A 17583-nucleotide genomic window follows, 5' to 3' on the forward strand; every position below is an offset into this window, starting at 1 on the left:
CAAGAGTGAGAGGGAGCACACATGCTTCATGAAGTCTGGGTTGTGAAATGGCATATTGCTCTTCCTCCTTTTGAGCAAAGCATATCACAAGGCCACACCCATTCACACATAGTGGACAGAGCCAAAAGTCACAGAGCAAATGTTGTAGGTATGGGGAGGAGTGAAATATTTTGCTCATATTAGAATATTGGGGACATAGAAAGCATAGAAAAGTCACCTAGGAAAGTGAAAACACAAGTGGACCTGAAAAGATTCTTTATGTGGGCAACATCAGCAGCTTCCATGGTTTGGGATCATGGATTTACAATTAATCCAGTCAGTGTGGTTGTGAGTTCTTTTCCAGCTACTTTGAAGGGCATGGATGAAGGCACAGAGAATGTGGAGAATTGGAAATTGGCAGTTTAGAGTTTCTGCTAGGAGAGTACAGAGAAGGGAGAGGGGCAAGGAAGGTGACAGTTTAAGGAATAGTCTGGTTATCACTCACCATGGATAGTAGCTTTGATGAAATAAAGACGGTATTAGGGGTGGAGGAAGGGAAAGAAGGGAGAAGGAAAGGAAGGGGATGAACAAAGGAAACCAGAAGTAAGGAAAGAAGGAAGGATGAGAGAAAGGAAGAAAATAAGAAAGTTAGAAAAACACGTGTAGACAAACAGGAGGAAAAGAATGAATGTCTGAAAGAAGGAAAGAAGAGCATAACAGGGGTGCATGAAAAATGCTTTGGAATCCCAGAGTGGTGGCAAGATCTTGGAAAGAAGGTCATTGAAACTTATCATCTTTCTGCATCCTAAGCTACAGTATCCTATGCTCTTTACAGAGCCTGCAACAGTTGTCTTTCAATCTCTAGACTCTGCTTTCTGTAGAATGTGGCCTCTCCTTTTTCCTCATTCCATTCTCTCTTCCTGGTTTCTTCAACTTCTTTTCCAACTCACACATTTGGAAAGACATCCATTGTAATCTCCAAATGCTAATCATACTGGCTAACTATTAAATTATTTCTTTTCTCCCTAAAAGGTATGCTTAACAAGTTTCCCAATATCCCTCTTCATGGAACTATACTGTGTGTCTGCTGAGATATTACTCCCATTTCTCCATCTCTTAGAGTGATCTGTCCTTTCTTCTGGTCAATTTGGATATGAATTCCAATGCTTCAGAAACCATTGTTCCCACCAACATATTTGGAAATGGTCAACCTTTATTTGTTCTTCCTATCTTGCTTCTACCTTTAACAACACAACAGTCTGTAACCATCCACATCACTAAAGAGGTACTAATTGTGAATACACATTGCTATTTATTTAACTATTGTGTGGCATTTCACTTCTGATGTTTCTTTCACAAAGTTCTATTTCCTTTGACTCATTGTCCCCACTTTCCCTATCCTTCAATAAACAATCTGGAATTTATCATTATACACTTTCACTTATTAATATTATTATGTGTCACGTGGCTTTTGAATACACTCACACACAAACTCATACCATGCACACCCATATACAGACTAACAAGCACAGATGTGCACTACAATCTTGGCCTGCAGATTATCCAAAGTGTAGGGAATTATTGAAGGCTTATCAATACATACCTAGAGTGTTAAATTCCACTCATATCCAAAAATTTAGAAGAAAGGGCAATAGACCAGAGGGAATATGGAGGACATTAGTGGAAGTGGAAATTAGAAATCAATCGAATTTTCCTTTCTATAGAGCAGAGAAGGCTAATGAATTTGGAAACAGGAACAACAGCTATAATTGAATGCTGATGAGTTATAATGTGGGAGATGATGAAAACTAATCTATTCCTTCAAAGAACTTCACAGACCATGGCTGTTATAGTGAAGCCAATTTTGACACAGAATGAAGAACGTTCTTTAGTGCTGGCAACTGTGCTTCACTGCACTAGGCTGTGTCATCATTTCTTCTCCATTACAGCTGGAAGAACCACATGTATAATAGAGTTGTTACCAATAATTTTATGCTCACAAAATAGTGAGGCATTTCAATGTCTGCACAGAAAGATGTCATCACACAACAAATTTTCAGGAATGTTGAAGAGCCAAGTAATGAGAAGGAACTGGGAAAAGAGCTGGGGGTTCAATGTCACTGTGTAGAGCAGGTGGTGACAGATGCCAGGATGCCATCGTAGGTCATCATGGTGAGTGGCAAATTGTTCAAACATAAAAAATATTTTTTAAAAAGTGTATCTGGCTTTTGTATTCAACATAGGAAATATTGGATTTTCAATAGCATCATAGGGACAACCTGGAGATGAATTAGTTGAAATGAAAACTTGGACAGAAAGAAGTCCATCAACATGTGGAGGTGTAATTCTGAGATGATGGCCAGGATGGTGTGCAGGTTCCCCATGATGATGACCAGGCACATGGAAATGAACAGACCAAAGAGAATGGACTGCCTCTCTGGCTTCTCAGAATTGCCGTGCAAAGAAATTCTGGGAGCCCTGGTGGTTTCCTGATTCCATGTAAAAGTAGTGCCTGTCAGGCATGATGTAGAAGCAACAATAAATTAAGCACCAATATCCAAGTTGATCCATGTGGTAGCATGTATCAGAAATTTATTTCTTATTTTTTATCTTTGTATTATTTCATTGTGTGGATACAGCATGTTTCATTAATCCATTTGTTTTTGGTTGGACTTGACTTTTTTCTATCACTGAATATTAAACACATTCATAGAAAAAGAAAATAGATTAGGTTATGTGGCTGGGGAGAGGGAGATGGGGAGTTATTGATTAATAGTAAAAGTTTCTCTTTGGAGTGATGAAAATTTTAGTATTGGAAGGTGACAATAGTAGCACAACATTGTAAAAGTAATTGATGTCACAGAATTGTTCTGTACACTTAAATATGGTTAAAATATCAAATTGTTCATGATATATATATGTATTTATGTGTGTGTGTGTTACCACGATAATAACTAATTAAATTTAGTGAGTCAAAATAAGACAAATCTAACAACCATCTTAGAAAGATTTTACTTGAACCCCATATATTTTTTAGATAATTGTGGGATGTTTAGAAGCATCCCTAGTCTCTACCCACTGGATGCTATTGGTATCCCTCTCTTGCCTGTCAAGAAAGCACAAATATCTACAGGTATTAACAAATAGCTCCAGGGGCTAGATTCCCCCATGAATGAGAACCACTGACTGAGTTATTGGAAACAACTTTAGAGTTCCCAAAAAATGTCCCCAAACTTATTTGGTTAGTGATATTAAGCAGTTACTTAATCCTTGAATCCCACACATTTCTGCAGCTAGAAAGAGCTTCATAGTAGTATTCATCTTATAGAATTGATTTTTATAAGAATCAAATGAGACAATCTCTATCAAAGTGTTAAGTGTGGGTAATGTTGCATAAAGAGATAAAATATATCTCCTTTAATTAACAAACACTTATAAATAAAGACTGAATGGCCATCTAAACTTGCTTTACAGGGAAGACATTCCAAATAGATGAGAAAAAAGCATCAGAAGAAAAAATAAGCCAAGTCAATGGGCACTGATTACTGTTTCACATCTCAGGAGCACCGTTCTCCACATTGTTGAAGAAAAAGCAACATTCTGGAAAGAAAACAGGGGCATATCTGCACCCTAAGTCAATGCATTCAAGATTCAAGGGACTAGTAAGGATGGCTTCATCACCAGTCCTAAACATGGTACAAACTTTAGTCCAAAGGTTGGAAAATGTGATAGAAGGGGAGATATAGGAAAGGCAGTAGAATCCATGAGAAGGAGTAGCAACAAAAACTGGATTCACCTGATGCAACCTGGTTTCTTGGGAAAAAAATTGTGAGCAGAAACCTTTTCTGATCTTCTCCGACCAGTACCCCAAAGGAAAATAATGGCTCAGGGATGAAGGAACAAGGAAATATGCTAATGAGGGACAAAGAGAGAAATATGTGTTAGGTCAGAGTCATTCAGGAATCCACACAACACAGTGAGTCATGGTTTAAGTAGAGAGTTTAAGGTTTATTAGAGGAAGAAAGCAGGTGGGAACCAGCAGAAAAGAAAGAGAGAAAGAGAATGGCTCTGGCTCTCTATCTGAGAGCAGCATTTTTTAAAGGAAAAACCCACATTGGGTGTTCGGGGGGAAGGGTGCCTGCTGAGTGTGTTCTGTGCCTGGATTGGGTGTGTGCTTATCAATTTCTGGGCTGATTGGTTGCTAGCATTCTGAGCATTATTCTTTGAAATGTAGCTGTGTTATCTATGTGGAGGAAGCAGGCCTTTTGGCTTATTTGTTGTTGTTCATCTTATGGACCTCTCTGATCTTGTCTTATCTGCCTTTTGGGGTCTAGGTGCCACTGTGACTGGGATTTCTAAAACAGCCTTCAACCCTTAGTTTATGGTGCACCTGGTATTTACGAGTTAAGCAGCAGGGCCCCTGGATCAGTCATTCCTTCTATATGTTAGATTCTTTTTTCTGGGGTCTGACAATATGCTAATGAGGAACAGATGGAAATGTGCTGAAGAGCAACTAAAGGAAAGCTAAACATCTCCTCTTCTGCTCTCCATCATCCTGTGCACTCTTAGGCTACATGGATTGTGGTTGTCTCTTTGAGATCCCAAGTTTGGCTGAGGGACTGATGTGTGACAACTTCAAGTTGTCTTTTCTGGGAAAAACCTTTCAGTCTCCACTACAACCACCAAGGAAGGAATTCACATGGGACCTTATTCTCAGAGATTTCTTCCAGGTGACTTAGGGAGAAAGTAGATGATGAAGGAAAATGTCAGGGACAATAGACTCCAAGAATTTTTATCTGAGGTCATTTGACTGTCAACCTTTCATAGCCCAGAGATGAGAGATCACTCAGTTTGATTTCTTGTTTAACTAACAAATTAATGTATTTCTTTACAATATGCTTAAAATGTGTTCTATGAAATGCACAGATATTCATAAATCTCTGTGGAAACACACAGGTGGACAAGGCTGGTGTGGTCTCTGCTCCTTTGGATTTTACAATATACTGGAGAACTCAGAGTTCAATGAAATAAGTGCATGTGAAAAAATGTCCTTAGGGTTACATCATAGAAAGTAATATAAATTTGAGTAATAGTCATGGCTTGTGCAGTTTTTTATAGCGAATGATCTGAGAAGCCCTATGCATATTGTGTGAGTACAGATTGAGGACTACATTTTTTCCATTGGATTGTCAAAAAACAGATGAAACCAAAATCTCAAGAATAATAAAGTAAAGAATGCCATGAAAAGAAAGCAAAAAAAAAGGAAACTCCTTCTTCTGCTTTGGGGATCACATAAAATTCAGCACCGTCTAAGAAATTTGGGACAGGCACAGGAATAACAGGTAGATCAGGGCTTGAAGTGGAGCTTATGACAGGTCATGCACCCCAAGAACACCTGATCTGTGTCCCTTGAGTAGGAGGAGCCTCAGCTACCAGGCTGGCTCCCTGTTCTGTCTCCACCCTTGCTCTTGTGTTTGACTCTCCTTTTGTTGGACCTTCCCCTCTCAGTAGGGTTTGACCTTACTTTTAAACACTTTTTGCCTTTAATGAAATGATTTCCAAAAATTGTCCAGAGTAAGAAAGTTTATTACATTGTGATCTGCAATGCACTTTTGTGCACACACACATATGCACAACTCTCACATACACAACATACACATGCAAGATGCACATACAATATGCACACAGCATGCACACAGATACACACACACTCCCACCCTAAAAGAACTTGTGGAAATAATTTTGCATGTACTCATGCTAGGTGTTTCCCCCTCTGAGATATTCTATGGATCTCTATTATTCTATCCTAATTAGGAAGAAATATATCATTTTGACTCATTAATGAGAAAGCAACTCAGTATATGGAATTTACGTTTATAGCATCTTCTCCAAACCATTTTCAGCATTTCCCTGCTTCTTCTCTTTCATTCACCACTGAAATTTACAGTGAAACCACTATATTTTATTGGTTTAAACAATATATATTGATTCTTCTACTATTTAACACAGCCACAAACTGAACTAAGTGTGTTGAACTTTGCTATATCCCCCAAAGCATTCACAGTGCAGAAGGGAAAAAGAAATGGAATCCAGTAAAAACAAAATACTGCCATAGACCCTTCCTTCCAAATTAAGTGCAGGAAAGAAGATGTCATCTTCCTGAGGGGACAAAATGTAAAAAACTAAACTAAAATAATAATAATAGAAGGCTATATGGGGAAAATATAGCTATTGAAAATTATGGACTATAGTTAACAGTAATATCAATGTCTTTCATCAAAAGCAACAAATTTATTACTCCAATACTATGGGTCAAAAGTAGGGGTGAATAAGGGGTATGGAAGAATTTGAATTTTATAATTTTTCTTATTTATATTCTAGGGTAATGAAAATGTTCTAAAATCGGTCATGTGGATGCATGCACAACTATTTGATGATACTGTGAGGCAGTGATTGTATACTTTGGATGGTTGGTGGGGTATGTGACAATATCTCAATAAAATTGAAAAAAAATTTAAAAAATTAAGAACTAGAGAAGTGTTCACAGAGAAATTACTTCTGGCATCCCTGAATGAGGCACTGGAGTTATCCTGATGAGAGGGAGTAACCAAATCAAATTGCACCAGAAGGAAAAACCCTGACAGTGGGAAGCAGATGTGTAAAGGTGCTGCTCTTTGAGTCTATGGCATGCTGATGAAGGTGCCAGTCAAGTTCAAAGTTATGGATGCCATGTCCAAGGTCAAGGAGGCCCTGGTGTGTTGTGTGCACATGCATACAGTATGTGCTTTTTCTGTGCTGTATGCTTTGAGTACATGAATATGTGTTTGTATGTGTTTGGTGTTCACAGAGCTGGGGTATCTTGGCTCATATTCCAAAATGTGTTTTTATAGCACAAATTCCACATTGTAAATCCATAAATGGAAATAAAGAATAATTCATTTATATTTGTGAGTATCCTTAGAGACCAAGTTAACAAAGAATAAGTTCAACATGTGGTTAAGGGACTCTGTCCTGAATTCCCAGCAGCAGCGAGGCTACCTCATTCTCAAACCTTCTCTGACACCATCTCTTATCTGTCTCCTTGCTCTCTCCTGACCACAATGGCTCCTTGTTGACCTTGAGAGTTTGAAACAAGCCCTCTCCTAGAGCATTTGCCATTGACATTCTCTAATCTGGTCACAGAATTCTCCAGGTTTCTTCAAGTTTCTTGACATGTCATCAGTGTTGCCTCTGTAAAAATGTGACCTTATCTGCTAATCTGTTTCAACAATAGTAAAAATGGCACCCTCAAATCACTGTCTACTTTTTTTTTTCTTACCAGCTCCTACTTTCATTTTTAAGAAGTTACATGTTGTGTTACAGGGTTATTTATTTATTTGCATTCTTGTCTATCATCAGATTGTATCTCAGTGCTGTGTTCCCATTGTCTAGACAGTGCCTGACATATTTTTGACTTACTTTGTAATTACCTGAAATCAAGAAAAGGCTGAGTGAGACAGGAAATATCAATCAGAGTTGGTGCTAGAAGTCCTCTAAACTAAGTGACCACATGCAAAAACGAAATATAGAAATAAATTTCCTGAATACAAAATAGAAATTATAGCCATCCCAGGTTTGGATATTTGTCATGTTTATTTTCTTTCCTCTTAGTTATATCAGCCACATGGAATCTGGGAAATGAAACTTAATTTCAGAATTTCTTCTTCTGGAGTTTTCAGAGGAACCAGAATTGCAACCCTTCCTCTTTGGTCTCTTCCTGTCCATGTACCTGGTCACTGCTCTAAGAACCTGCTCATCATCCTACCCACCATTACTGACTCCCACTTCCACAACTCCATGTACTTCTTCCTCTCCAACCTGTCTTTTTCTGACATCTTTTTATCTCCACAACCATCCCAAAGATTCTGGTGAATCTTCAGACAGAGGGAAAAATAATGTCTTATGCAGTCTATATTACCCAGATGTATTTTTTTCTTACTCTTTGCAGCTCTAGAAAATTATCTCTTGACCATGATGGCCTATGACTGCTTTATGGCTGTCTATCACCCCCTGCACTACACAGTCATCATGAACCCCTGGCTCTCTGTCATTCTGGTTCTGTGGTCCTGGATCACTGAATTCCTTGTTACACAGCTTAAGGATGTTGCAGCTCTCCTTTTGTACACACTTGTAAATCCCTCACATTTTCTGTGAATTTAATCAGATGGTCAATCTTGCTTTCTGACACCTTCATCAATGACACAGTGATTATATTGCAACTGGGCTGCTGGGTATGGGTACAATTGCTGGAATCCTTTTGCCTTACTCAAAGGTTGTTTCCTCCATGCTTTCAATCTCATTAGCTCAGGGGAAGTATAAAGAATTTTGCACCTGTGTGTCTCACCTGTCAGTGGTCTCCTTATTTTATTCCACAAGCTTAGGAGTGCACTTTAGTTCTGGTGCTGCACACATTCAAATGCAGTGGCCTAAGTTATGTACACCATGACACCCCCATACTGAGCCCATTTATCTGGAGTCTGAGGAATAGAGATATAAAAGTGGCTCTACAAATTCTTTGGATTGAAGTTTTAAAATCATTATTAATTATGCCTATGTGGATATACTTTTGATTTCGCATTTCAAAAACAGATCCAGAAGTGATGATCCTTTGATTAAAACATGGGGTAGTAGAAAATGTCTCTTTTTATTTATGTCACAGAATTTCAATGTGTTTGACTTTTAGCAACTTCTTTTATTAAGCCATCTCTATCTCTTGCATTGTAAACATTTTTCCCTTTGTCCTTTTTCCCAATTTTCATATTTTTTTCAAACATGGTTGAGAAAAACTTGGAAATTACAATGGATTGCAAGAATGGATTTCTTAAAGACTATTTTTCTCCACTGACATTTAAAATCACAATCAAGTTTTTCCTATTTTTATTGAAAAACTAGTAGTGGGCTGTCCTACACTTATGGAAAATATACTCATGTCATCAATTCTGTTTATAAAATCCTCATGTAAAAACACCACAGCTTCTCACAATTGTGTCTGCCATCCCATTGCATATTTTTACCTTAAAATATCTTTGTAGCAATGCCAACTTTTACATATAGGTGCTCTTTATAGCTGGTAATCTGGTTTTATTCTTTCTTGTTAATATCCTGTTTTCTTCTTTAGCTCATTGTCACAATGTTTATGATGGATGGTCTCTGATTTAGGATATTACTAGATAATTGTTTGCCTAATCTATTTCTTTCAGTGTGATTCTAAAAGGAGACAAATTTTACAAATATATATGAGATGACCATACCATCACAGAAAATCCTAAAAATGAAGAAAAATTTTCAATTCTGCACAGCTTTACTAAAGAAAGATTTATTTTTATGACATGGTTGTCCTCATTGAAGTATGAATTTTGGTGCATACATATAAGGTGTTATCTTCATTGGCATTAAGGTTGTTTTGCATATTCTATGTAATTTTATTTGCTCATATTTCCACTTCTGCTTGACTACACCCATTGCTGCCTACAAATGTGATTGCTTCCATTTCTCTCAGCAAACTGTATGCCATTTTCCTAAATTTAAAGGCATGAAAGGGCAGGTGAGTGACCCAATTTTGTATTTACTCTATTATTCCTTTATCTCATTTATTGTCAAAATATTCTTCAATCTTTATGACCAAAGAGGGTTGATACAAATATTTAGATTCCTGGCCAAAAATACTTCTGTCAATGGAGAGACATTATTCATAGTCACCAGTTATACCTGTGCCAACATGCGTATCCTTCCTAAATCTCCTATTTATTTGGAAGGGATCCTTATTTGTGGTCACTTTTAAATACAATTATCTGAAGAAAATTTTAATAAGTGGTGATCATCAATGCAGTCTTCAAATATCTGAAGGAATGCAAACAATAGGAAGCAGCAGAATTATCTCAATCCCCTCATAACTGTTAATGTTGACTGTTGTCAGTAAGCTATTGCTCCATAGCATGGTATTGCAAAACTAAAAGGTTTAAGATGCTGATTTTATTACACTACAGGATCCCGTGGTTTGGAGTTTTTTTTGAGCTCTTCTGTATACTCAAGAGTCTGTCTTCAGTTAGAGTTGGTTGGGGCTGGTCTGATCTTGGTTAAGCTCTCTCAGTCTTCATCTCAGTCTTCATGGCATGATTTTCTGTAGTCTCATCTACAGTGACTTTAACTGGCACATGGCCACTCCTCCAAATGTCCCCTCTTACCAGCCAGCATGCTAGCTTGGACTTGTCCCATGGCTGATATAGGGTTCCAGGAGTGAGCATCAGAAAAAAAAGGCTCCTGATGTAAATAGTCAATTGCATTATGCAAAATTGGACAAAATACATAAAGCATCCTCATGTTCACCCTTATTCAAAGATTGATAAATAGACTCAACTTCTTCATGAGTGGAGCTGCATAATCATATTGCAAAAATATGGATGCAGAGTAGGTTGGAACCCTGTTACTATCTTAGCAGTTAGTCTACCCATGGGTATACATTTCAATATAATTAGGTTTATTGTGATATTTCAAAGAATAAGCCTTGAAGGATGTCTTTTTCCAACCGTGCTCTCAGCAAATGAATAAATTTCTTGGAGGATAATGTGAGAGTTAAATTACATGTTCAATTAGAAGCTATACAAATTCTACTCTAAAATGACTAGGCTCTCCCAGATGTAAAACTCTTTACCTGCCCCTCATCTCCAGCTCACCATATCTAGTTTAGAATGAAAAATCCTATTTCTCTCCCAATCCATCACTAAGTCCAGGGATCTCATGTATGGCCCATTGATGAACAGAGCTAAAAGCTTCTTGTTTCGTGGTTGACATCTTGATGTCTTCATGCCTATATTTCCTTTCATTTGGTCAACTTGCTACCTAACGTATACATTAGGATTTTATTCTATTACTGGTAGCCAGCAATTCTGGACCACTTGGAAGGTAAGACTTTTGAAATTCAAATAGACAGTGGAGAAATAAAAATTGGAAAAGACTGGGAGTTTTGAGATATTATGTAAATTTTCCTAGCAGAACTTATACACTTCCTCAATGTTAGGATTGTACAGAGATGGGGATCTCAGTATATACATGGTTATCAGCTGAAAAGTCATGAAGTGATGTTGTAGTATCTGAGCCAGCTTTATATGCATTTGAACATAGGTTTCATGGCCACTCTTTCTAAAATTATTCAGAAAAATTCTTTCCTATTCTTCATGAGTCCCCCTGTTCCATGTTATTGGATTTTCCCTATATTGCTGACTGTCCTCTGAGATCTTATAATTTTTAAAGGAATTTCTTCCAGTGTATCATCATCAAAAGATGAATTTCTTAAATATTAGTGTATTATCATAAGGTAGTCATGTATAAAATCATGTTTGGAGCCCCATGCAAGCCTGTTATAAGTGGTACAACTGAAAAATTTAAATTATTTCAAGAATAGTGAATTTAGTTAGAGATATCAGTTAGCTCCAATAAGAGTCTAAACCAGAGGGAGTTGGGGTGAGATGGTGTCATATGAAGGTGTAGAATTAAGTTGGTCATCTAGAGAAACTAGTAAATAGCCAGGAACCATCTGGAGCAACAGTTTGGGGGACATCCATGACTGACACACATGGAATGGGCAGAAGAACTGAAATCACAGGACAGAACTGTAAGTGGAGCCCCCAAACCTCAAGGCCTGTTTTCCTACCCCATTGCCATGACAAGCTGTTTTGGAAACTTTGCTGTGGAAAAAGAAGCATTCTCTAATAGCAGCAAAGGAAGGTAACTCAATAAATCTCCAATTGTGGTTTCAATTAACAAATTTGGACTACTGAATACAAGCTTTAAGCATAGATATACCTGGAATAAACAAGAAAATTATACTGAGGTCTCTTCCAGCAGAGAGAAGATATGAATTATGGGAAAAAATAAAAACATATACTTTTGGAGCTGGCAGAGCTCAGAAAAGGGCTGTGACCCAATAAAAGTGGCACACAGAACTGGGTAACAGCTCTGGCTCATGACCTGCAAAACTTGGTTGCTGGGGACTGGCACTGAAAAGGGAATTTTTCTTTCATTTTTTTCTTAAAAATACTATTTTTAGTATCTCTATAGAGAAAGACTCAGGAATTCAACTTTCTGCACTGACCCAGGCAAGGGTGTATGTAAGATAAGTCTGAGAGACAAAGTAAGGAGCCAAGTGAAGGAGATAATTTCCAAAAGGGCATATCTTCCCTAAGAAAAGGGGCAGCAGGTCCCAGCTCAAGTGGAGATCCTCTTTCAGAGAATTCATACCACAGGGGTAGGAAAAAGAAACAGAAAGAGCTAAAGATTGTCTGCAAACTCAACCTCTATCACAAGCAGGCGCCTTTCAGAGACAGGGGCTCTTAAGGATTAAAGGCATCACACAACTTTATATCAGTGGAGAGCTGTGGGCTTAGAAGTGCCACCTGCTAGGCAGGATATAAAAACCACAGACTCTAGAGGATGCACAGGAAATTCTGAGGGTTTCAACATCAGGAAAACTTGATGCTGATTGCACCCTCCACTTGGGGTGCAATGTTGTGTATGGTCTAGTAAAATATGTTTGGGGTCAATCATATCTGGGTAGAAGATTCCTTAAAAAAAGTTTCCATAAAGGCAGGGCAAGAACCAGACTAACAAGAGCTGAAACATTCTGATCATTTAAACAGGAGCTATGCTAGAATTCTAGGAGAAGTTGAACTGAACGCCAAAGAACAGATAACAAACAAACCCAACCAACAGGAAAACCTTAGGTTAAAGTGTAAACACAACCTGTAGAATAAACTAATCAAGGAAACCAGATGCCTAGACAACAACAAATTTATGAGTCACAATAAGAAAAATGAAGACATGGCCCAGACAAAGGAAAAAACTTGCAAATCCAAATGAGATGCAAGAGTTGAAATAACAAATTAAAAATGTTCAAACAAACATGCTATATCAATTCAGATATCAAATCAGTGATGGGCAGATATGGCAAAAGAGATGAAGGATATAAAGAAGACATAGAGTGAACAAAAGGAAGAATTTGAAAGTTTGAAAAATGCAGAACTTATGGGAATGAAAGGCAAAATAGAAGAGATGGAAAACACAATGGAGACTTATAACAGCAGATTTCAAGAGGGAGATTAAAGGATTCATGAACTAGAGAACAGGACATCTGAAATCCTACATCCAGGAGAATGGGTAGGGGAACACAATGGAAAAATATGAGCAGGTTCTCAGGGAACTGGATGACGACCTGAAGCACATGAATATATATGTCATGGGTGACTCAGAAAGAGAAGGAAGGAAAAAGAGGCAGAATGAATAATGAAGGGAATAATCACTGAAAATTTCCCGTCTCTTATGAAAGACATGAAGTTAGAGATTCAAGAAGTGCAGTGTATCCTAAACCAAACAGATCTAAATAGGCCTACTCCAAGACACTAATCAAATTGCTAAATAACAAAGACAAGATAACAATTCTGAATGTAGCAAGAGAAAAATGATGCATCATATAAAATGGTTGTTCAATATGACAATGTGTGGATTTCCCTGCAGTAACCAAGTGATATGATATAATTAAGATCCTGAATGAGAAAAACTGAAAGCCAAGAATTCTGTATCAAGCCAAAATGTCCTTCAAAAATGAGGTAGAATTTTAAATATTTTCAGACAGACACTGAGAGTTTGTGAACAACAGACTTGCTTTACAAGAAATACTAAAGGAAGCAGTATAGGTAGATAGGGAAAACAAGAGAGAGACAATTTGAAAAGCATGTAGCCATGATGACTACCAGGAAGGGTAAAAGGAGAGAGATGGGGGCAGAAGATACAACATATAAAATCCTAAAGAGAAAAATTGTAGATCAATTTATTTCCTTTACAGTAATAACATTAAAAGTTGGTAGCTTAAATTTCCAAATCAAAAGGCACAGACTTGAAGAATGAATCAAAAATGGGACTCAACTTTATGCTGTCTATAAGAAACTCACTTTAGACCCAAGAAAAAGAACAGGTTGAAAACAAAAAGTGCAAAAATATGTTTCACCCAAACAACAACCAGAAAACAGTGGGGATAGCTATACTAATATCAGAAAAATTGGAATCAAATGTAAAACAATTAGAAGACTCAAAGAAGGATGTTATGCATTAATAAAAGGGGCAATTCATCAAAAAGGTATGAGAATCATAAATATTTATAAACTGAGTCAGTGTGCCTCAAAATACATGAGGGCACATACTGCAACACTGAAGGGAGAAGTAGAGAGTTCTACAGTAATAGTTTGAGACTTAATGCCTCACTCTCATCAATGCATAGAACATCTAGATAGAGTATCAAGAAAGGAACAGAGATTTTGAATAGTACAATCAATGAACTACACTTGACAGTTAATTACAGAATACTCCATGCCACACCATCAGTGCACACATTTTTCTCATGAGCTCATGTAACATTTTCCAGGATAGACCACATGCTGGGTCCAAAGCAAGATTCAATAAATTTAAAAAGCTTGACATTATACAAAACACTTTCTTGGATCATAATGGAATGAAGTTGGTAATCAATAACAAGTGAAAGGCTAGAAAATTCACAAAATTCACAAACGTATGGAGGTTAAACAACACAATCTTAACCAGTGGATCAAGGAAGAAATTAGAAGAGAAGTCAGAAAATATCTTGAGGCGAATGGCAATGAAAACACTACATATCAAAACTTATGGAATGAAACAAAGGCAGTACTGAGAGAGAAATATATTGTCATAATGCCTGTATTAATAAAATAAGAAAGAGCAAAATTGAGGCATTAGCTTTCACCTGGAGGAAATAGAGAAAGAAGAACAAACCAACTCCAAAGCAAACAGAAGGATATATATAACAAAGATTATTGCAGAAATTATGAAATTGAGTACATAAAATCAATAGAAAGAATCAACAAAACCTGAAGCAGGTTCTTTGAGAAAAACAGTAAAATTGATTGATCCTTAGCTAGTGTTACAAACAAACAGGTTTCAAATATATAAAATCAGAAACAGGAGAGGGGACCTAATTACTGACCCTGCAGAAATAAAGGAGATAATGACAGGTTACAATAAGTAACAATATAATAATAAACTAGACAACATAAGTGAAGTAGGCAACTTCCTAGAAAAGCATGAGGTATCAACATTGACTCAAGAAGAAATAAATGACCTTAACAAACCATCACAAGTAAAGAGATTGAGTCAGTCATCACAAAGCTCCCAAAAAAGAAAAGTCCAGGTATAAATGGCTTCATGTGTGGATTCTACAAGAAATTCAAGAAAGAACTAATACCAAATCCTGCTCAAATTCTTCAAAAAAATTGAGGAGGAGAGAAAGTTACTTAACTCATTCTATGAAGCCAACATCACCCTAATACCAAAGCCTGACAAAGAAACTACAAGAAAAGAAAATTACAGACAAATCTATTTAATGAATATAGATGCAAAAAATCCTGAAAAAATAGTCACAGATCAAATCCACTAGCACATTAAAATAATTATGCAACATTATCAAGTGTGCTTTGCATTACAGGTATGTCATGATGTTCAACACAAGAAAATCAATTAATGTAACACATTACATCAGTAAATCAAAGGGGAAAAGCACATGATCATCTCAATTGATACAGAAAAAGCATTTGACAAAATTCAACACCTTCCTTGATGAGAACACTTTAAATGATAGGAATAGAAGGAAATTTCCTCAACATGATAAAGGCAATACATGAAAAACCCAAACTCATTATACTCAATGGGGAAAGACTGAAAGCTTTCCCTCTAAGAAAAGTAACAAGACAAAGATGACCATTGTTACCCATTATTCAACTTTGTGCTAGAAATCCTAGCTAAAGCAAGTAGGCAAGAAAAAGAAATAAAAGGCTACCAAATTAGAAAGTAACAAGTAAAGCTTTCACTGTTTGCAGAATGGCATGATCCCATATGTGGAAAATCCCAAAAAATCTACAACAAAACTACTAGAGATAATAAATGCGTACACAAAAGTGACAGGCTTCAAGATCAACACAGAAAAATTGGTAGTGTTTCTATACATTAATAATGAGTGATATAAGGAGGAAATCAAGAAAAAAGAATCCCATTTTCAATACCAACCAAAATAATTAACTATTTAGGAATAAATTTAACCAAGGCCACAAAAGACCTATACACATACAACTTCACAAAATTGCTAAAAGTAATCAAAGAAGAACCTAAATAAATGGAAATGTATACTGTGTTCATGGATTGGAAGATAAATATAATTAAAATATCAATTCCAAACATATTTATTTATAGATTCCTTGCAATACCATTTAAAATCCCAACTTATTTTGTAGAAATAGCAAACCAATAACCAAATTTATTTGGAAGGGCTGCATGCACCAAATAGCTAAAAATATCTTGAGAAAAAGGAATGAAATGAGGTCTAACATAACCTAACTTTAAAACATATTACAAAGCTACATTAGGCAAAATAGCATGGTACAGTCATAAAAGTAGACATACTGAGCAATGGAATTGAATTGACTGTTTTGAGATAGACCCCTTCATCTACTGACAATTGATCTTTGATAAGGAGTCAAGCCAAACAACTGGTACAGAGCAGCCTCTTCAACAAATGATGCTTGGAGTTAGGATTTCCATACCAAAAAAAAAAAAAAAAAAAAAAAAAATGAAAGACAGACCCTATCTCACACCTTATACAAAAATTAAATTAAAATGTATCAAATACCTAAACATTAGAACTAAGAACATAAAACTTTTAGATGAAAAATAAGAAATTATCTTAAAGATCTTGTGGTAGGAGGTGGTTTCCTAGATCTTACACACAAAGCACTAGTAATGAAAGAAGAAATAGATAAATGGGATCTCCTCAAAACTGAACATTTTTGTGCATCAAAGGACTTTTAAAAAAAGAATAAAAAGGGAGCCTACACAAGGGGAGCCAATATTTGGAAATGACATGTCAAATAAGAGTTTAATATACAAAATATACAAAAAGATCCTACAACTCAACTATAAAAAGGTAAAGAAAACTAAAAATTTGGCAAGAGACATAGACAGACACTTTTCTGATGTGGAAATACAAATGTCTCAAAAACATATGGGAAGATTCTCAGCTTCACTGGCTATTAGGCATATGCAAATCTGAACAACAATGAGATATCACTGCACACATACTATAATGGCCTTGATTAAAAAAAGAAAACTACAAATGCTGGAGTGGATATTGAGAAATAAGCACACTTTTTCACTATTGCTGGGAATCTAGAGTTGTGCAACCACTCTGGAAGGCAGTGTGGCAGTCCTTCAGGAAGCTAAGCATAGAATTGCCATATGATCCAGCAATCCCTTTACTAGATATATATTCAGAGTAACTGAAGGTAGCGAACTGAAAGGACATTTTAGCACTGATATTCATAATGGCACTATTCACAATTGTTAAAAGTTGGAAGCTACCCAAGTGTCCATCAACAGATGAAGAGATAAACAAAGTGTGGCATATACATGCAATTGAATTGCATTCAATCCTATAAAGGGAGGAAGTTCTGAAATGGTCACCAACATGGATGACATCACTTTAAGGGAAATAAA

General features: G+C 36.6%; 2 protein-coding genes across 2 annotated transcripts in view; one reads left to right on the forward strand and one right to left on the reverse strand.

The window, feature by feature from the left end:
• Positions 1-17583, reverse strand: part of LOC119525516 (olfactory receptor 7C1-like) — a 76057-nt gene that overhangs the window by 17225 nt on the left and 41249 nt on the right. The window lies entirely within an intron of this gene.
• Positions 11591-17583, forward strand: part of LOC119525517 (olfactory receptor 7A10-like) — a 57394-nt gene continuing 51401 nt past the window's right edge. Inside the window, exon 1 of the mRNA XM_037824305.1 lies at positions 11591-11742. Coding sequence (XP_037680233.1) covers positions 11591-11742 — 152 coding nt within the window. The remainder of the gene's footprint in view (positions 11743-17583) is intronic.

This window comes from Choloepus didactylus, assembly GCF_015220235.1.
Source record: "Choloepus didactylus isolate mChoDid1 chromosome 25 unlocalized genomic scaffold, mChoDid1.pri SUPER_25_unloc2, whole genome shotgun sequence".
In the NCBI taxonomy this organism is placed as follows: domain Eukaryota; kingdom Metazoa; phylum Chordata; class Mammalia; order Pilosa; family Megalonychidae; genus Choloepus; species Choloepus didactylus.